The sequence below is a fragment of the Camelina sativa genome, chromosome 14 (genome assembly GCF_000633955.1).
Source record: "Camelina sativa cultivar DH55 chromosome 14, Cs, whole genome shotgun sequence".
NCBI lineage: Eukaryota > Viridiplantae > Streptophyta > Magnoliopsida > Brassicales > Brassicaceae > Camelina > Camelina sativa.
In genome coordinates this window covers 6,059,241-6,080,599 of record NC_025698.1, presented here as the reverse complement: position 1 = coordinate 6,080,599, position 21,359 = coordinate 6,059,241, and the positions used below count along the sequence as shown (strand labels likewise).

The following is a 21,359-nucleotide window of genomic DNA, read 5'->3' as shown; positions in this document are numbered from 1 at the left end:
AAAAAAAAAAAAAAAAAAAAAACTAAATGCAACTCATGAGGGTCAAACCTATGAAGTGGTGCCAACATTAGTACAACTAAACCACTGGTCTAAAGAAAATTTTTGTAGATAACGGCCGAAATGTTATATTTATTATGCATGGCCGCAAGCCAATGCTTGGCCTCTTGGCCGGCTCTGGTTACAGACTCTGAATCAGAGTCTCTGATTAATAGTTTTGTAAAGAAAAGGACTTTAATCGATTAGACAACAGAAGAAAAAAAGTTTTCATTAAGAAAGCATAGTCAGAGAAAAAGCAGTTTGTTTAAAGCCAAAATCCCAAATAGCAAAGTGTTGAATAATATACTCTTATTGATATGAAAGTGGCTTAAACATATCCTAAGACGGCTAGAGGCAAAGACTTTTCACATACTTGTTAGTGGAATCACACAAGTGTTCAAGAATCAGAGTAAAGTATCAAGAGTAAAATGAATAATATACTATGATTAATATAAAAGTGTTGAATAATATACTCTGATTGATATAAAAGTAGCTTAAACATATCCTAAGACGATTAGAGGCAGAGGCTTTTCACATACTTGTTAGTCGAATCACACAAGTGTTCACGAATCAGTGTAAAGTGAATAATATACTCTGATTGATATACAAGTGTTGAATAATAATATACTCTGATTGATATAAAAGTGGCTTAAAAATATCCTAAGACAACATACCTTGTTAGTCGATCAACAAATTAGTCGATCAACAAACCTTACAGCGCTACGTTTTGGCTTATTTAATATAGTGGGAGATGTAAAGGAGGGCATTACATAGTTTTTGGAGAAAAAACCCTAGTTATATCAAACCGGTATGGACCAAAGATCCCAAACCGAACCAAAATAAAAATAAAAATCCAAACTTGAAATTTGAAAAAAAAAACCCTCATAACAGACACAAAAATTCCTAATAAAAAAACAGAACAGATCTGATTTGATCTAGAAATGCAATTTGGTTTCTAAACCGATCCAAAATCGAAAAGCTTTGGACATTGTGATATAATATTTATACATAGTTTTTGCTCTTTTGATCAACCACATGTCATGCCTGTTTTGGTAAATTATCCTTGATAAGGACCTTATCTTCATTAAATAAAAATTCGAGTACCACAAACTCCAAAGCGGATTTTGTACAAAGTAATATTATATTAGTATATTTTAACTATTGTTTGGAAAGCCACTAAATGATATGTTTATTGACATTCGTAAATTTAACCTACAAAACTAATACTAAAATTATTTGGATCATCATCAATAAGAGAGAATATTATATTAAGTGAGAAATGTACTGCAACATATATATCAAAAATGTAAATAGAAACCTTTTTGGTCCTGAATTATAGTTTAAAACACTATTGAATACAAAACCAAAGGTAATTGTAAACAAATTCGATCAATTTCAGTGTACCAAGAAAACAACCAGACATCTAAGCTGAACTATTCCCGACCAAAAAACAAGAAAAAGAAGTATTTCATTGGATAATTTAGTAATACAATTATGCATTTACTTAAGAATTTTAGAAAGAAAAAACAATTACATATATATAGATCAAAAAATAATTTGGGCCAAGGCCCAGTATAGCGTGTATTCTAACTATACGAGTGTAATTTAATTTTCCTCAGTACGTCGTAAACTCTGATAAATAGTTTTGAACAAAAACGATTTTAATCGTTACACAGTTGTTTAAGCCAAAATACAAATAGCAAATTTGTTGAATACTCTGATTGATATATAAGAGCTTTAAGTGAGATTAAAAAACTAAATTAACAACAAAATACCAATGTTTTTTTCAAGTTTGGTGCTAAAAGTTGGCCCATTTTACATATCACTCAGCCACAAATGTTACCACTTTACCATATGATTAGTAATCTCGAGAACCTTCGGACATCGTTTCGAGGAAAATACCAATAAAAGCCGATACTAATATCTTTCAGACCAAAACAAAAAGACAAAACGGAACAGAGTGATATATATAATAAATAAATCAACCAGTTCACAAAATGACAAAAAGGCTTTTAACAACTGTATAGCCGTTTGTCTTCAACAAGTGTCTGAACTCACGGGAATCTAAAAGACTCCGGCCAAATAGAATTACAGCAACATCTTCTCACGCGTGCCACTTTATTTTGAGAGTCAAAATATATTACGAAAAATAAATGTGAAATCTATAGAGCACAAACAAATATAACAGATGAAGACAGAGACGAGGAGAAGCATCAAAAGCATCTCCCATCAACTTTATGCAAGGTTGATAGTGAAGGAGACATAAGGATGTGTCTCTGAGTCACCGGCTAAACCAGCCATGGCTCCTCCATCCTCCTCGCTTTTCCAGTATAAACTGCAATGTTTTCATGCTATTAGACTCAAAAACCTCAAATCGAACTACACTACTTAATATAGATGAATCCACCCAAAGATTTTGTAGGCAATTGGTCTTTTTCCAACTTAAGCGACTTATATCTGATTACTACATTTGGCCTCAAGATTGCAGTAAGCAGGGCGGAATCAGTAAGGTTTCGATTTCACATCAACCAAATTCAAGTTTGATTTTACTTTGGTTCTTGGTTTTCTCCACAAAATTCTGCAAGTTCTTTCATCATTAAGGTCATAACTATTGCTACAATTTTCTTTCCAGGATAAATATAAAGTTGAATGTTAAACAGCTTCCATGTATCCTAAGACAGCTAGAGGTAGACTTTTCACATACCTGTTGGTCGAATCACACAAGCGTTCAAGAATGGGGCGTACTTTCTTTTCACTTTTCACAGCCGGAGATAAGACACATGCCTGGAAAATAACTCATCACAAGAGAAAGTAATTTGGTCAGTGAGTTAAAAGGGTTTAGGGATTCTCGAGAATAGTATAGCTTGGAGTCTTAATTTACCAAGAATGCTGGAGGTAAACCATATCTCATAATACTCTCAGCGAATACACGCACAGCACAGAAATGCATCCAGGAGCTGAAAACCTACATATATAGACCGATGATCAAAACAGATTCGGGTATCGATATTACAAGATTATAGCTATGTAGAGAAATGTGTAGTTACCTCTCCATAACTGGTGTAGCACCACTGCAAAAGAGAGCTTCTCAGACTTTCCTGATCCTCCACCAACTTTTCTAGCTCTTGTTTACGAGTCTCTTGTGCTTCAACGCTATGTTCAAAATCACGGACCTAAAAGAGGATGGTGTACAGTATACTATGAATAAAAAGCTTTGAGAATCAACCAAATGTCTTAACTTGCACAATGCATAATATCAGTTCGTAGGAAAAATCACTACTACTAGCAATTCTACGAAAACTCGAGAGGTAAGATCAGGAACTTGAACAGAATACTCACTTGGAATCCTCTCTCACGAGCAGTTGTCCTGAAATTATCTGCGACACGCGTAAAGAGAACGACGGTGTAAAGAGCATACTCATTATCCTCAAACAATAACTTGGAGGACCTAGGAACCTGAAAACAGTTAGGATAAATCGATTAAAATCACTGTGCCACAAACTAATAAATAGCGTTACCATTGGTCTATTCCATAAACCAACAAGTCAACAGTTTACCACATATTCGGTAAATTTCTCATAATTGTCTTTCCATTCTTTTTGGGAATACTTTGGAACAACTGCAAGGAGAGTCACGAGATGTTCTGAGGCAACAATATCTTCTGGCTTAACCAAGTTTGAGAGGTCACGAACAGCTAAGCTGAAACAAGACGGAGGAAGATCAACCACAATGCCACAAAGATACTGAAAGTGCTGAGATAACGATAAATATCAATAGCATTATTCTGAAAATTACTAAGTATTATTCTAACACTTTCACGTGGTAGAACATGTTTCAAGCAAAGTTTAGATAGATGAGAAAACAAATTTCCATTTTTTTTCTTTTCGCAAAACTACCCACAATTTCTAACTTGTTATAAGAATAAGTATGAGGGGAAAACAAAAAAAGTTACCTTCCACTTTGCTTGCGGTTAATAGCATTGAGTTGACCGCGGATATTGTTATATTCAGCAACACGAACCTGAGTAATACGTGCAATCAGAGTTCATTAACACGACCACGATTTGAACCAAAGCAAAGCAACAATGATAGTAAGGAAACTCTAACAATATACTCTCATTTGACTAATCTTTCTTCTTAAAGGTTGAAGCTTCAATAATACCTTGAGATCATCCTCAATCTTTGCAACCTGAGACTGAATATTGTCGACAACCTCCTTCAGGGGTGACATTGTTGGGTACTTAGCTTCATCCCACACAAACCTTAAAACCAATCAACAAAAATAAAAATAAAGTTACCTTCTTTACCGAATCCGATCACAGGCTAACCAATAAGTAGCAAATTAAACTAGTTTGTAAAATGTAAAAACAAACAAAATAAACCTGGTGAGATAAGAATCAACAGGAACGCCATCAACAGTAAGAGCGTTGCTCTCCACACCAGAAATCCTCTCCAATTCTTCGATCTGTCTCCTGATCTTTTGTGAAACTCCTTCCACAAAACTGTTCGACTACCACAACCACCACAACAAGAGATCATAATCATTACCACCCACAAAAATTTCTCAACAGAGAAAAATGCAATCGACGAATTTTACCTTAAGCAGATCATCGCCAAGGGCGAGTAGAGAATCTAAGGTTCCAACACGAAGATTAGGAATGTTAAACTGCGAGAAATTGAAATCAAAAAACAAAACCCATACGAAATCAGATGAATACTTAAGTAATACTACGAGAGATGATAGTACAAGATCTCTCTCTCTCTCTCTCTCTCACAGCCATATAAATTATGAATCAATTTCGAAGAGACCCAAATCGAGCAAGATCAGAGTACCCGATAAACTGGAGTATCAAAGGAATGCTTTGAGATCTGATCCTGTAATCGTTGCCATAACGAAGAAGCAGAGTCTTTCACTGGAAGAGACACAACCCAGTACCTCGATGTCATTGATCTTCAATCTCTCTCTCCCTCTCTGTCTTCTTCTCCGATGGATCTGTATCTTCTTCTTCAATCAAATCCTCTCTGCCTGTCAAAATTGGATATAACCAACCGGTCCTTCTTATAAAACAATTGACTAAGATAACCAAACCGGTAGACTGTTGCATTGAGTCGGTTTAATATCCCCCGGCACGTTCTCCTGCTGCCACACACACACACTCGGGCTTTTTTTGTCCTAAATTTTTATGCACAACGTCTAATAATCATTTATTTATTTATTTTATAAATCCACGTTGTCGAAGGAATTTGAGTTTAACAGTATCATCCGCTGCAGAGTAATGTAATGCTCAGTGGTTTATGTAAAACAGGACGAATCAATCAATGAAGAAGCTTTGTTGTTATTCTATACAAGCCTTAAAGTATGTACTATTGTGTACTGGCCAAGTTTGGGCAAACTTTGGGAACATTTTCGTTTCGTTTCTTCTAATTGTTTTCCATGAAATTGTTTCAAGGTAGTCTTACGAAATTTATTACATACAGTGTATAAAATACTAGTGTATATAGTATGATTTAATTTGTTCAATTGATCCGGATTTGATTTAATCTGGCTGAACTTCCATATGGGTGAATTGGTGATGCAATATAACTCATCAGTACTAGTCGTCATCCTCATAACAGGTAGCCGTCGAGCTCAATATCCTATTAGTCAGTTTATGATCAATCATCAGATTTACCATTACATGTTGCGATTAATTTTAATTGTTTTGACTGTTTAAGCGGTTATTTTAGCATAATGGTAAAATTGTTGAGAAGACAGGCCAAATGGGCTAACGGGCCACGAACTGTATTGAGGTCCAAATAATAAAGTAGAGAGAGAGAGAGAAGAAAAAGTGAAAATCAGGGGTTGATTGAGAAAAAAAGAACCCTATCAAAAACTCCTTTCTAGGGTTACCACCAAAATTGACTGTAGTAGATATAATAAGGAAAGCTCAAAAGCCCTAACTCTGAATCGTCGTCGTCTTCTTCTTCAAACCAACCGCGATTCCTACACTCTCAAGTAAGAAGTTTTCAATTCATCTATGGCGGATGTTGAGAACCAGCAGGATTCTTCGTTTCCTGTGAAGCGGAAATCGGATCTCTTTTGCCAAGACCAGGATAATTTGTCAAACAAGTCTCAAAAGCTTAACCCTGAGTCCAAAGACGGAGGAGAAAACAATGGAAGCGGCATCGAGGATCTTGATTCGATTGGTGCAGAATCATCGGTTTGTCCGGAGAAACCAGCTGAAAAGGTTGAGAATGGCGTAATCGGCGATCTTCTTGAAGCTGAAGAGGAGCAACAAGTTGGAGATGAAGAGGAAGACGACGAGGAAGAAGATGAAGAAGAAGTTGAAGAGGTGGTTGATAGGAAAGGTAAAGGGATTTCGAGAGAAGACAAGGGGAAAGGCAAATTGATTGAAGTGGATTCAAGTGATGACGAAGAAGATGACAGTGATGATGATGACCAAGAATTTGGTGAAGATGACGAAAGTGATTTCTCAGATGATCCTTTGGCTGAGGTTGATTTGGATAACATCCTTCCGTCCAGGACTAGGAGACGATCGAGCCAGCCTGGAGTTTACATCTCCAATGATGTCACTAACCGTGGCGAGGATGATGATGATAGCAGTGATGATAGTGATGCTTAAAAAAAACCTTAGTTTATAACAAGGTTAGTCTTTTAAGGAAAAATCAAAAATTTAGTTCCTTTTGATTCTAAAGAGGGGTTTGTCTCTGTTCAGTGATTCTTCTTGGTTATAATCTAATCTTTCAAACGCTTGGACCTATGTCGCTTATTATATAGTAATATCTTATGGTGTTCTTGCAATCTCATCCACTGTGCCTCTTTGGTCGTTTGATGTGTAAATTTATCATCTTTTCTCGACTCTGTGTGAGATTTAAAGATTGCTGCTTGTGACTTGGCATTAGAGAAAACTGGTATTGATTTGGTCAGTTTCAACAAAAGGGGTTTTGAGATGTGTGATACTGTAACAAGGGTTTACACTAATGGCCGGCCATGGATGATCCGTAAAGGTCCTGTTTAAGCTCTGTAGATAGACTCTAGGATCTGTTACATCATGCATTGCAGTGAACATTCTTGATGTAGATAATGATGCAGCTTAGAGTAAGTGTTTGAATCAACTAGTTCATTTTCTTGTGTTCATTTGGCAAAGGCAACCTAAGTCCTAGAAGGTTAACGAGACAGGGTTGGGTTAAGCTAAACTAGTTTAAGAGATAATGAGAGTACTAGAATCAAGATNTGAAGTGGATTCAAGTGATGACGAAGAAGATGACAGTGATGATGATGACCAAGAATTTGGTGAAGATGACGAAAGTGATTTCTCAGATGATCCTTTGGCTGAGGTTGATTTGGATAACATCCTTCCGTCCAGGACTAGGAGACGATCGAGCCAGCCTGGAGTTTACATCTCCAATGATGTCACTAACCGTGGCGAGGATGATGATGATAGCAGTGATGATAGTGATGCTTAAAAAAAACCTTAGTTTATAACAAGGTTAGTCTTTTAAGGAAAAATCAAAAATTTAGTTCCTTTTGATTCTAAAGAGGGGTTTGTCTCTGTTCAGTGATTCTTCTTGGTTATAATCTAATCTTTCAAACGCTTGGACCTATGTCGCTTATTATATAGTAATATCTTATGGTGTTCTTGCAATCTCATCCACTGTGCCTCTTTGGTCGTTTGATGTGTAAATTTATCATCTTTTCTCGACTCTGTGTGAGATTTAAAGATTGCTGCTTGTGACTTGGCATTAGAGAAAACTGGTATTGATTTGGTCAGTTTCAACAAAAGGGGTTTTGAGATGTGTGATACTGTAACAAGGGTTTACACTAATGGCCGGCCATGGATGATCCGTAAAGGTCCTGTTTAAGCTCTGTAGATAGACTCTAGGATCTGTTACATCATGCATTGCAGTGAACATTCTTGATGTAGATAATGATGCAGCTTAGAGTAAGTGTTTGAATCAACTAGTTCATTTTCTTGTGTTCATTTGGCAAAGGCAACCTAAGTCCTAGAAGGTTAACGAGACAGGGTTGGGTTAAGCTAAACTAGTTTAAGAGATAATGAGAGTACTAGAATCAAGATTCCTAGAAGGTTAACGAGACAGGGTTGGGTTAAGCTAAACTAGTTTAAGAGATAATGAGAGCACTAGAATCAAGATTCCTAGAAGGTTAACGAGACCGAGTTGGGTTAAGCTAATCTAGTTTAAGAGATAATGAGAGTACTAGAATCAAGATCACTACTGGCTATGTTCGTTGTTTTTCATCTCGAGGATTGTAAAGGTGGAAACTTACAGTTCGCATCCCCATTGTTCTGTCTTCAACTTCTATTTAGGAGACTGATAGAACTATTGGATGAAACGATTGTTCGATTGTTATGTTCATGAGGTCGTTCTTTGATGTGCTTCTGTGCTGCTTGCCTGTTTGGGGTAGAAAATATAGTGAGTTGTGACCCTTATAATGTCAAGTGTCTTGTTTTTGTGATCCCTTTCTCTGAGGTGTATTTTGAAAACATTTTTGCAAAGTCGTTTGCTTGACTCGGCAGCAATCTATATTGAAGTGTGGAATCACACACATGGTTTTTTATCGTTTAACCGTAAGTAGTATTTACCCACTTTTATATTCGACGCATAGATTCTTATAGTTCAATAATAGGAGTAACAGATCTTTGTCAGGAGAATATCATCATAACTCTTATGTTCTTAATGCAAAATGAAAAACTGGACCACCAGGGAGTGACAATGAGAACTGAAAAAGGGTTCCTTTCCGAATCTCTCAACATTGGGAGATCCACAATACATACATATACTTGAAATGTGTATGTATATCGATCGATATGTGTAATGATAATTATGATGTGATATGGATGTGTGTGGTTGATATGTGTAATGGTGGTATTGGTATGTAGAGAGATTATGAATAAGTGAGACATGCGTCATTATGAGTCTCTCTGCTTTTTGGGCCTTTGGATTCATAAGATAAAAGGAAAAGGAATCTCATGAACCAACAAAAAAAGCTGGGAAAAAACAAAAGAAGATAAAGAGTTCTAGAAGATGAATACATAAAACTTTTTACCAAGGATAGAGACTAGATAATCATGTATTTGCATATTCGAAATACTTTTCTTCTCTCTATATAATTCATTCTCCGGGATTATAATAAACTCTTGGAATTTTTAAGATAATTTACCAAGATAATTTACCCGCATTAACTTAGAGATGAGATGTGTGGTTGGTTGCACAGTAAAATCCAATAATACAGGCATTATCGGCCGAGTCAACTAAAATCAAGATAATGGTAAGAAAACAAGATTATGTATCGATGGTGTAAACAGAGATGATTACTAAAAGGTGGCCTTCACATGGCAGCCATTGTAGCATATGATGGGTCAAGAGATGTGAAATCATCACTCATCCCCTTTTTTTACACAAGATTCTTAACATTTTGAATTATAAGAATTTTTTTCATTTTCTTAACAAAGATCATAAGATGAAAGATGATTATGGTCTATATCTTAACTTATTGTAAACACGATTCTATAAGTCGAATAATTATAGTACTGTATAGAACTCCTCATGTGATAAGTTAGAAACAAATTAAGATAAGATATTTGAATGACACAAAAGCAAAACTTGTTTCCACATAAGTTTTAGTCGGCCATTGGGAAAATTCGAAAAGATAATCAGTTGATAGTATGTGATTTGTATATGCTCCTAAGTACTCACCAATAATTAATACCACTAACTTTATAAATAAATAAAAAAAGTTCTTCAAAATTAGTAGTGTTTTGCAAGAGAAATGACTCAAATCTTTAAACTAGTAACAATGATTTTGTTTGTGTACTCTCTCTTTCATTCTCATTTCTTCCCCTCTCTCGATGTAAATAATCTGCAAGTGGGTCTATTATTGAGTTTGATTATGAAGCCTACGCCATCTTTTTTTGCTCCTTTTATAATACTATCTTTTCCCCTTTTTTTTTTTTTTTTTGTCTAATTCACCTTGTTGATAATAGACTTACATACAACTTAATAAACTTAGGATTGTTAGCATTTTGTCGTAAATGAACCATGTAAGTAAAGTTAGAATCAAATTCAGTTTCAGTTGAAATTGAAAGAAAAGTTTTATCCTTTTTATAATTGGTGTTTTTTTTTTGCAACAGACAGAGTAACGAAATTATCGAGATTGAACCCTACCTCATATAAGTCATAAGTCATAACCATCTTCTTTTGAAAAAGATAAAGAGTTCAAATTAGCTTTTGGATTTGTTTGGTATAAAAAAAATATTGAATAAAGATATAAAAAAATGGAAGAGAAAAAAAAAAAAAAAGAGAGTAAAATTTCATGACCTTCTAATTCCGTATAAATCCACAAAAAGGTGTCCTGCTCGTCCCACGACAAAAATTCAGACAGCCCTTACTTTCTCTTCTTTTTTGTTTATTACTAGTAGTATCACACACATTAACTAAATGACGAGTCTAAAATGGGAATTAAGTAAAACGTATGTATTTGCTATTTGGTGCAGTACAAATACGACTTGTATACGTTAGGGATCTTATTTATTCGATGATTTGTCGTACACTTTCTAACGAATCCAAAAGGAACAATGTATCTTTAACTAATTAATCAACGTCAAATATCAATTTCACGAATATATTTAAAATTAGTCGTTAGACTTTCTAACAACCGTGAAAGAGAATTACAATAATAAGATAAATCAAAAAGGATTAAAATCAACGTGGCAGTAATGGTAAATAGAATGAAAAAAGTAGGGGCAATTGTATAAAGTCTCTTTTGCTCTTGACACATCACTTCACAGTTCACCCTTTCCCTTTGGCGAAAGGCCCTCTCGGCTCTCGTTATATAAATTAATTAACCAACCAACCAACCCAGTGGTGTGAGTGAGTGTGAGCAACAACAACAACATCTTCAACGGTTCAGATTCATTTTTGTCGCATTGAACCATTCTCCACCGTCGGATCATCCTCATCGCACACCAAAAATCTCAAACTTAACCATGGTTTAGCTTCTCTTTTGGTCAGCTAGGTTTAGCTTCTCCTCTGCTTTATTATGTTTTGTTTTTTTTTTTATTACCATAAGAGTTTTGTACTGTTTTTTTTGCTTGCTCTCTCTCTCTTACTCTCTCTCATCCAAATCTTTGATCATCTCATCATCATTGGACTTGAAGCCTAACTCCACACACACAGTTTTATCCAGATTCATTATTTTTTCAACGTTTTCCTCGTTTTCAGTTTCTTTTTCCTTCTTCTTCTTCTTGTTCCATCGAATCATCATCATCGGCGAGTTTAGTCACGACGACGATCTTAGTAGTAAGCTCCATTTCTTTCGTAGATCTATCTCTCATTTTATTCTTCTCGTAGATCTGAATCTTTTAATCTCTCTGTTCTATTTTAGTTTCAGGATCTGATGTCTGTTCTGTACTCATTTAAAATTGGGTTTTGTATAATAATTTTGAATCTCTCAGGTTCTTGATACCAAAGAAGAAGCTTCACTGAGCTGATCTTGAAGTTTAATTAGAGAGGAAAAGAATGAATTATTTCCCGGAAGAGGTCATAGAGCATGTTTTTAACTTCATAGCTTCTCACAGAGACAGGAACTCGATATCTCTTGTATGCAAATCGTGGCACAAGATCGAGAGGTTCTGTAGGAAGAAAGTGTTCATCGGGAACTGCTACGCCATCAACCCGGAGAGATTAATCGGGAGGTTCCCGTGTCTCAAGTCTTTGACTCTCAAAGGGAAGCCTCATTTCGCTGACTTCAACTTGGTTCCTTATGAATGGGGAGGTTTCGTGCATCCTTGGATTGAAGCTTTGTCTAGTAGCCGTGTTGGACTTGAGGAGCTTAGGTTGAAGCGGATGGTTGTGACTGATGAAAGCTTAGAGCTTCTTTCACGTTCTTTTCCAAATTTCAAGTCTTTGGTTCTTGTCAGCTGTGAAGGTTTTACTACTGACGGCTTAGCTTCCATTGCCTCTAATTGCAGGTAAATATTTGTCTCCTTCCTTTTTTGATTTCAAGCGTTTCTTGAGTCGTTTATAATAAATGTGTTGTCTTTCTTGTGTTAGGCATCTTCGTGAGCTGGACTTGCAAGAGAATGAAATCGATGATCATAGAGGTCAATGGCTGAACTGTTTTCCAGACAGCTGCACTACTCTTACCTCTTTGAATTTCGCCTGTCTTAAAGGAGAAACCAATGTGGCTGCTCTTGAGAGGCTTGTCGCGAGGTCACCAAACCTCAAGACCTTGAAGCTAAACCGTGCTGTACCGCTTGACGCACTCGCAAGGTTAATGAGCTGTGCGCCGCAGCTTGTGGATTTAGGAGTAGGGTCTTATGAGAATGAGCCTGATCCAGAATCTTTTAGGAAACTCATGGCTGCTATTCAGAAGTGCTCCTCGTTAAGGAGCTTGTCGGGCTTTTTAGAGGCTGCTCCACTCTGTCTCCCAGCGTTCTACCCGATTTGTCAGAACCTTATCTCCTTGAACCTCAGCTATGCAGCTGAGATTCGAGGCAACCACCTCATCAAGCTTATTCAGCTTTGCAAAAGACTTCAACGGTTATGGGTACGTTTTGATCTCACTTTCTTTTTTTCCCTGTCCTCTTACTTACCTGACAACAAATGGGGTTTATGGTACCTACAGATATTGGATAGTATTGGCGACAAAGGACTTGTGGTTGTGGCTGCCACATGTAAAGAGTTGCAAGAGCTGAGAGTTTTTCCCTCCGATTTACATGGTGAAGAAGATAACAACAACGCAGCTGTGACTGAAGTCGGACTAGTCGCCATCTCCGCAGGTTGTCCCCAACTTCATTCGATTCTATACTTCTGCAAACAAATGACAAACGCAGCGCTCATTACCGTGGCCAAGAACTGCCCAAACTTCATCCGGTTCAGGCTATGCATTCTCGAGCCACACAAACCTGACCACATCACATCTCAGTCACTAGACGAAGGCTTTGGTGCGATCGTACAAGCTTGCAAGGGTCTAAGACGGCTCTCTGTCTCCGGTCTTTTAAACGACCAAGTCTTCCTCTACATCGGTATGTATGCAGAAGAGCTCGAGATGCTTTCGATAGCTTTTGCAGGGGAGACTGACAAAGGAATGCTTTATGTGTTGAACGGATGCAAAAAGCTGAGGAAGCTGGAGATAAGAGACAGTCCATTTGGGAACGCGGCTCTTCTTGGTGACGTGCATAAATACGAAACAATGCGATCCCTTTGGATGTCGTCTTGTGAAGTAACACTCGGTGGCTGCAAGAGGGTGGCTAAGAATTCGCCACGGCTCAATGTAGAGATCATCAATGAGAATGAGAGTAATCGGATGGAGGGGAATGAAGAAGACGAAAGAGACAAGGTTGATAAACTTTACCTCTACCGAACAGTGGTTGGGACGAGAAAAGATGCACCGCCATATGTTAGGATTCTTTAGTCCGACTCCATCCTACCCCGGACATGGTTTTTTGGTTTAGGCTTTTGATGTTTGGTTAGTTAGCATATTCTCCAATTTTAGGTGTACTTTGCTTCAGACAATAACTGTTTTCTATGAACGCTTCATGGGTTTTTAAATAAAGTTCAAATTGTTATTAGATCTGACTTTGTTAGCTTTGTATAATATATTAACCTATATAACGTACCATTCTCTTCGTGTAACTAAAAAAAAATAAGTTGTAAATACGACATACATTACATTAATTAATTGTAGCCCTCTCGTATTGATGACATGTAAGTTTCGATTACACATATAATAACGTCATGGATATTTTACCTTTTCTCTGCGCCTTTTAGTGTATACAATATTTAAACTCTCTTCTACATTTCCTTTTTCTCTCTTTGGTAAAAGCCTTGCTTTGCAATGCAAGCAAAAAGCTCAAACAAACTTGAAGAAAACCTTCCTTTTAGTTCTTCGTCTCTACCCCCATGACGATAACGGCGGCGATGGCGGATCTCTTACCACCGTCTACGATGAAACAAGCCGATGAGAAAGATGGTTACTCGAGCCGCTTTTGTCCTATACTATATGACAATATCGATAAAGAAGCTCACGGTTAAGTATTATAAATAGCTTTTAACGATCGATATTCTTTTTTTGTTCCTTGTAATATTATTCTCTTTCTTTAGCTTTCCACTGTACATAACTTGTTCAGTGAGTCTGGCTTTATGAGTTATTGTCGTGTTAGAGATTTAATTAGCTGTCTTGTGTTGTTTGGGTTGGCCAAGCTCGAGCACTTTAGGCTACACTGTTTCGTTTCTGTTTCGTTTCTAATTGTTTTTCCATGAATCGTTTTAAGGTGGGCTCACGAGATTTACTCATACAATAGAAACTATCTAGTATGATTTAAATTGTTCAATTTGATCCGGATTTGATTCAAAAGTCTGTCTTAATTCTTGGTAGTCAACAAACGTCATTTTGTCAACTATTGTTGTAACCAGTTTTTATTTCTGTGCAGATATATTAAATCCAGGTTATTTTAAGGGTTTTAATTTGAACTACTCCCTAGCCTGATGAGAACATAACCGAAGTAAATCGGTGTCGATTAGGATAAGGGTAGAAACAATGAGAATATCATATGTGATCTTATTGTTATTAGGTTTTGGGTAGATTATGTTAAATATTTGGTTCATGTATATCTCCTAATTTATAGCCACCCTTCACATGTATAAATACTTCTACAATATTATGATAATGGATATGAAGAAAAATAGTTAAAGTCTTATGTTCTTGTAAACTCTGATTGGGACCTTATCACAGCCTTTTATAATAAAAACTTTGATATCAGGTGATTAATTATGTTTAAGTTTTACAGTCATATTTGCAAACAATTATTTTCCATTAGTAATATGAGGTTTTGTTTTGTTTCAGTCTCGTGTCCAGGGAAAGATTGATTCTAACGGTGTTGTATATGCACATCTTAAAAGAAAATTGAATGTGGGACTCGAGTGTCTTCTAACTGCAAGTTTGGATCTTAAGAACATGGCTCACAGGCTTGGTTTGCGCTTAACATATGGTTNCTTTTCAAGAGATGTTGGAGCTAGTGTTGGGTATGACTACAAGTATAGACTGGTAATATTCTTGTTTTTTTAGAGATGTAATGGAATTGAAAACAAAGTTTTATATAAATCCGTTTTAATTCTAGTAATATGAGGTTTTGTTTTGTTTCAGTCTCGTGTCCAGGGAAAGATTGATTCTAACGGTGTTGTATATGCACATCTTAAAAGAAAATTGAATGTGGGACTCAGGGGTCTTCTAACTGCAAGTTTGGATCTTAAGAACATGAATCAGAGGCTTGGTTTGCGCTTACCATATGGTTAAGAACTGCGGAAAATATGTCACTATATACGTGATATGAACGTACGTGTAGATGACTGGAGAAAAGAATCAACTACTACTACTAGAACATATTGAATTCACAAGTTGTTGAAAATTTTACGTATGTGAGACTTTTGAGAAGATACATATGAATATGAATGTTATAATTCTTTTTGACTTCGTATGATTAGTTTGCATTTATTAGAGATTCATGATGAAGTTGCAAAAATTGACGATTTTGAGAGATTTTTTTTAATAGAAAACCCCTTTCAAGAATCTAAAAACAAAACGTGGAATCATTCAGTTCATTATTCAATACTCTCATTCTACTCTGTTGGTGCAAGACATGCTTCTAAATTTCATCTCTTCTTTGCTCAATGATGCATCAACAATAAGCTGCAATTAACAGACAGTCCAAAAAAGACTGAATCATGCAAGATATAGTAACAGACGTTATAAATTACACCTTTCTCATTCTTACTTTGACCTCAATGAGAATGAGAGTAATCGGATGGAGCTGAATGAAGAAGACGAAAGAGACAAGGTTGATAAACTTTACCTCTACCGAACAGTGGTTGGGACGAGAAAAGATGCACCGCCATATGTTAGGAATTTTTTAGTCTCTCTCATGTTCCAATCCATCCAACTGGGACCATCGTGGACTTCTCAATGGTACATGTTTGTATTTGTTTTAGGGCATGCATTTGATATCGTTCGTTAGCTCTTTCTTCAATTTTAGGTTCTTCAGACAAAAACTGATTTCTGTGAAAACTTGATAGTTTGCTACTTGGTTGTTCTGATCTGCCTTCAATGTAAGGTTGCCTTTATAAAACTACTTGTGAATTGAACGAACAAAGAGGGAATAACTAATAATGATATGCATTTTATTTTGCATACCATATAATTCAGTCCTTTGAAAGAAGTGAAATCTGGGTAAAATAGCAAACTATGTTTTCCAAAATATCACATTAAAAATACAAAGAACATTCACAAGAAACCTCTACTTTGTCTAATCCATCGGAGCGCACTCTCTCAAACAAAGAGGTCAAACATTAACAGACAATGAAACATGACATAGTAGTAGTGTACATAAGAAGACATAGAGAGTTATGGCATAGGTCTTCGATTGGAGATATAAAATGACGAGCAATCCGCAGAGACGGGCATTCTCAGAAGCAGCATTCCTCCAACACACAGCAACAGCAGAGAGCAGCGAGACTAAAATTTGCAACCCGGCCAAAAATAAAACAAAAAAAAAGTTAATCGCAAGTGGTAACAACATGATTTAGGCTGCTTGAGAAATGAATCACAACTCTGTAACTATTTATAAAAGAGTGAGCATAAGAAAAGCTGCAGAAGATAATGGTGATGAATGAATAGCTCTAAACTCATCAGAACCTTCCTTAGAAGAACTAAATCTAAGGAACTAATTCCGATCGATGGCCACCAAACAAAATGAAAAGGAAGTCAAAGTCTGAGAGTTTCCTAGTAGAGTTAGTCCAAAATTCAACTAACATACACAAATCAACTCAAAGGGAATCTGGTTCTGATCAAAACATATTCCCAAATTCCAGAAACCAAAAAAAAAACACTTGGTTCAACATTAACCAGTGATCCTTTAAACCCCCACACGTTGCTCCTAAAGTGTCACACAGATCAATGAATCCAAAAAACAAAGCCAACATAAAGCTCAATCACAGCTTTGAACCAACACAATGAGTTAACAAGAATCGAGTAAACAAACAAAAGAATCGAGTATAAACGGAAACAATGATACTGGAAAGTAATTAAAAAGGCGGGGAGAGTTAATATAGGTTAGTAGTGGAGAGAAACGAACCAGCCACGGAGGAAAGAGGAGCAACCAGAGTCAGAATCTTGGTAATGGTGATGATCGTGATGGCAGTGATCGTAGTTCTGCGGCGGCAGAGGTCCCTGATGATGATGAGGATAACCACCTCCGGCGAAGTAACCTTGATAACCGCCTTCGTAAGGACGCGAAGACGGTGGTGGATACGGATATCCTCCGTGAGACTGAGGTGGAGGAGGATATCCTTCGTGATGCGACGGAGGAGAAGGATATCCCGGCGGCGGTGGTGCCGATGGATAACCCGGAGGTGGATAGTGAGATTGGTATCCTAAATTCGTCCGATCACAAAAATAGAATTGAGAATCGAATCAAAATCAGACAATCAGAAGAAAAGAAAAAAAAAAAAAAGCTAAGGGAATCGAATCGAACAAACCTGGAGGAGGATACGATTCCGGTGGGACTTTCTCGTAGCTCATTTCGTTTTTTTTTTCTTCTTTCTCTTTCTCTCTCAATTCGATTCAGAGAGTTTTGGGATTATCGGAACAACACCAAAGAAATGAGATATTTTGAGGAAGGAGGGGACCTTTTCAATTAAGTAAAAGTCACGTGTAAATCATGCTACTCACGTTCTTATTGGACTTTGGGCCGAAAATGTTTGTACTAAAAGCCCTTTTGACTTTAAAAGACCTCTCATATCCGGAGATTTAACGAGAAGAAGAAGAATGGTTCTGTATTTTGGTGTGGGACGATCAGCTTTTCTTAAAGGAGGAAAACATGTTGTGTATACTGTATATATCAAATGCTGCTATATGTAATGTAACTCCAGGATTATGTTAGAAAAGACCACTTGGAGGACTTTTATCTTTCAATGTTCTGAGAGACAGAGAGAGAGTAGTGGTGTTAACACCTAAAATTCGAAGAAAGCATATCCAAAAACTTTTTGTCCAATCTACCATCCGATAACATGTCGATAACCATCTTTATAGTGGACGCATCAGCAGCGAACCTGCACCTCTTCATTTCTTCGATGAGTTCAGCTGATGTATTTATGTCACTACCTCGGAGATGTGCTCGTATTAGTGTGTTGTATGTACAACCATCAGGCGCATGCTCATCCTCTTCCATTTTTCTAAACAAAATGTCCGCTCCAGACAGTGAGCCTTTCTTACACAGTCCTCCAATCATTATGTTGTATGTCTTAACATCGGGCTTCACTCCTCTAACAGGTAAACTACAGAATAAATCCCAAGCATCATCTACCTTACCATCATTGCACATCCCGTGAATGATGATGTTATAGATACCTATATCAAGTTCCATCTTACTCTTCTGCATTTTTTCAAAAATTTCCATTGCTTTTTCTAGTTCCCCATTGTCACACAACCCATCCAGCAAAATTTTGTAAGTCACGATATCAGGAGGAACACGACGAGAAACCATCGCTTGGAAGAGTTCTTTAGCAACCTCAAGTTTTCCCGATTGACAAAACCCATGGATTAGAGTGCTATAAGTAACTGTATTAGCAACCACTCCTCTCAGGGACATTTTGCGGAACAATTCAAAACCATCATCGACCCGCTCAGCCTTACAATATCCATTTATGAGACTACTATAAGTCACGATATTAGGATCACAACCTTTGCTAACCATCAGGTCCAGCATCTGGTTTGCCTTGTCTAGGCGGTTCTCCTTGCAAAACCCATCTATCAAAGAACTATATGTAACAGTAGTAGGAGATATACCTCGTCGAATCATCTCCTCGTACAGTTCTTCGGCCTCTAGAAGCTTTCCCTCTTTCACAAAACTATCAATCAAAACACTGAATGTGACAACGTTGGGGGTGATTCTCCTTGTGATCATATCCCTCAGCAACTGTGCACCATCATCCCATCTACCATCATTACAGAAGCCTCTAATGAGAGTGTTGTAGGTAATAACATTTGCTTTAATCCCTTTCATCTCCATTTCATTGAAAAGGTTGAGTGCATCGTCAAGGTTTTCGTCTTTACAAAGACCATCGATGATGATACTGTAATGGACTACATTAAGCTTGATCTTTCTTTCTTCCATCTTTTTGAGCAACTCCATGGCCAAGGCAGTTTTCCGGGACTTGCACATTACATTTAGAACCGGTCCAAAGGTAACTTCATTGGGTTGACAGCCATTTTCAATCATTCGATCTATCAAAACCACAGCCTCAGACACTTTACCATTGAGACAAAGTCCATTGACCAAAGTGCTGATTGTAATGACATCGGGTGTATGTCTCATTTCCACCATTCGATCAACTAATCCCACGGCTTCGGAGACTCTGCCCTCGAGACATAATCCGTTAATCAGAGTTGAAAAAGTGACTGTGTCAGGCTCATAACCAAGTTTCACGATCTTCCCCAAAACAGAATAAGCGTAACAAACTTTACCACGCCGACAGAAACAATTGATGACAATATTGAGAGAGTACAAGTCATACGCAATCCCAATCAGCTCCATCTGCTTGGAGAGAGCTAGAACGAGATCATACTGCTTTGTTCTGGCAACGGCACTAAACAATCTACTGAAATCAATGACAGTGGGAAGAGGACGAGACCTAATCATGTCTTGGAACAGATCAACAGCATCCTCTGCCTTGATATCAGCAAGCCCACTTCTCAATCTCTCTTTATAAGACAGATTCCTATCGCTGAAACCAGAATAGTCTCGTCCGCAACAAGACAAGAGTAAAGCAGTTCTCAAAGTACTTGCTGTCCTTCGGAGTAGACGTGTCTGAACCAATCCATTCATGACCCAAATTAAAGAATTTGAAAGAGGGGAAAATATAAATGGCACCAAAAGCTACGAAGACGATACGAAGAACGGAAGAAGGAATCAATGGAATTGGGGAAACCTAAAATCTTCAGATGATTGATAACCGGTTTGATATGCTTCTATAACCGGTTTAATGGGACGGTTCAGTTAAAAACGGTTATCATTTATCCTTTGGTTCCACTAATATTACTTTTACTTGTTGCCAAAATGGTTTTACCCGAGTCTAACCGACCAACAATGACGAATCACACCCAAAGTACATTAAGTAATCAAATTTGGTAACTTCTTTCTAAACCAAACCAATGTCTAATGACATGTTTTTCTAGCCAATATACTATACTTTTTTAGTCTTCTCATTTATTTATCAAACCGATGTCTCTTTTTTCTTTTTTTTTTTTTGTCAAAAAACAATTGCTTTTTCATTAAATAACGTTTGATACATCAACGGTTGAGATAATTAAAGCTGATTTAGCTACCTCATCCGCCTTTTTGTTCATCTCTCTGTTAACAAATCGAAACTCACAAACATTGAAATTGAGTGATAAAACTAGGATATCATGGAGAATCCTGTGGAGTTCCTTGGAGTAGGGCTCCGAATTGAGTGCTTTGATTAGATGCTGCGAATCTGAAGCAAAAGAAAGGTTTTGGTATCCCAGATCGATGGCGTGTTTAACGGCCTGGAAGAGGGCGAGGGCCTCTGCGAGTAACGGTGAGTGGACGTTGTAAGCCACTGATCGGCTTGAGATGTCGGATCTGGGGAATTGTTTGGAGAAAACCCATCCTAATCCCGCAAGTCTTGACTCTTCATGCCAGGCTGCATCCGAAAAACACCTTATTGTACTTGTATTGATGGTTGGATCTGGTCTGGTAGGTTTGCTAACCACCTTTTCGATTGGTTTCTGAGCCGAGATCCATTCTTTGGCCGATACGATAGCTTGACCTAAGACCTCCATCGGAGTTGCCTGTTTCTGATCAAATATCCTCTTGTTTCTGCAGGTCCATAGTGTCCATAGAATCCAGGGGAAGAGAGAACCTTTCCCGATTCCAATAGGCGGTAGGCAGGTAACTTTATTCGAAAGTTCTATACCTGTTCGGATATCTGTGATTTGCTCTGTCATCAGCGTGGTCTTAAAGGGTGCTTGCTCCCAAACTTGTTGTGCAAAAGGGCAGTGGAAAAGTAGGTGAAGACACGACTCAGCCTCCTGGCAATGTGGACACACCGCTGTCGGATTTATACCTCTTGCCTGTAGATTTGCACCCACCGGTATGGCATTCCTCATTACTTTCCACAGGAAAAACTTGATCTTGGGCGGACAGTCAATGTTCCAGATGTTTTTCTGCCAGTTGAAGTCGCCTTGGGTTTGATTAACAGGTTTACAATGGTTTGTCATCTTGTAGG

At 37.4% G+C, this 21,359-nt stretch overlaps 4 protein-coding genes across 5 annotated transcripts; 2 read left to right on the top strand and 2 right to left on the bottom strand.

Moving 5' to 3' along the window:
• Nucleotides 2,007-5,082, bottom strand: LOC104739941 (V-type proton ATPase subunit C). The gene is made up of 11 exons (XM_010460420.2): nucleotides 4,869-5,082; nucleotides 4,633-4,701; nucleotides 4,418-4,545; nucleotides 4,198-4,297; nucleotides 3,989-4,056; nucleotides 3,594-3,735; nucleotides 3,376-3,492; nucleotides 3,084-3,209; nucleotides 2,918-3,001; nucleotides 2,741-2,820; nucleotides 2,007-2,371 (listed from the first exon to the last, which is right to left on the bottom strand). Exons 1-11 carry the CDS (start codon nucleotides 4,980-4,982, stop codon nucleotides 2,272-2,274), a joined length of 1,128 nt encoding a protein of 375 aa, XP_010458722.1. The 5' UTR covers nucleotides 4,983-5,082; the 3' UTR covers nucleotides 2,007-2,271.
• On the top strand, nucleotides 5,879-7,686 carry LOC104739940 (nucleolin-like). Of its 2 annotated transcripts, XM_010460419.2 has the most exons (2): nucleotides 5,879-6,485; nucleotides 7,330-7,686. In XM_010460419.2, exons 1-2 carry the CDS (start codon nucleotides 6,053-6,055, stop codon nucleotides 7,500-7,502), a joined length of 606 nt encoding a protein of 201 aa, XP_010458721.1. In that variant the 5' UTR covers nucleotides 5,879-6,052; the 3' UTR covers nucleotides 7,503-7,686. The 2 variants fall into 2 exon arrangements, with proteins under 2 accessions (XP_010458721.1, XP_010458720.1); XM_010460418.2 differs by lacking the exon at nucleotides 7,330-7,686 and having other exon boundaries at nucleotides 5,880-6,842.
• On the top strand, nucleotides 10,938-13,672 carry LOC104739939 (protein AUXIN SIGNALING F-BOX 3-like). The gene is made up of 4 exons (XM_010460417.1): nucleotides 10,938-11,354; nucleotides 11,510-12,025; nucleotides 12,108-12,603; nucleotides 12,682-13,672. The coding sequence occupies exons 2-4, from the start codon at nucleotides 11,574-11,576 to the stop codon at nucleotides 13,468-13,470; spliced, it is 1,737 nt and encodes a 578-aa protein (XP_010458719.1). The 5' UTR covers nucleotides 10,938-11,354; nucleotides 11,510-11,573; the 3' UTR covers nucleotides 13,471-13,672.
• On the bottom strand, nucleotides 16,268-20,014 carry LOC104739936 (pentatricopeptide repeat-containing protein At1g12300, mitochondrial). Its single transcript, XM_010460416.2, has 3 exons — nucleotides 17,589-20,014; nucleotides 17,186-17,483; nucleotides 16,268-16,566 (listed from the first exon to the last, which is right to left on the bottom strand). The coding sequence occupies exon 1, from the start codon at nucleotides 19,934-19,936 to the stop codon at nucleotides 18,056-18,058; it is 1,881 nt and encodes a 626-aa protein (XP_010458718.1). The 5' UTR covers nucleotides 19,937-20,014; the 3' UTR covers nucleotides 16,268-16,566; nucleotides 17,186-17,483; nucleotides 17,589-18,055.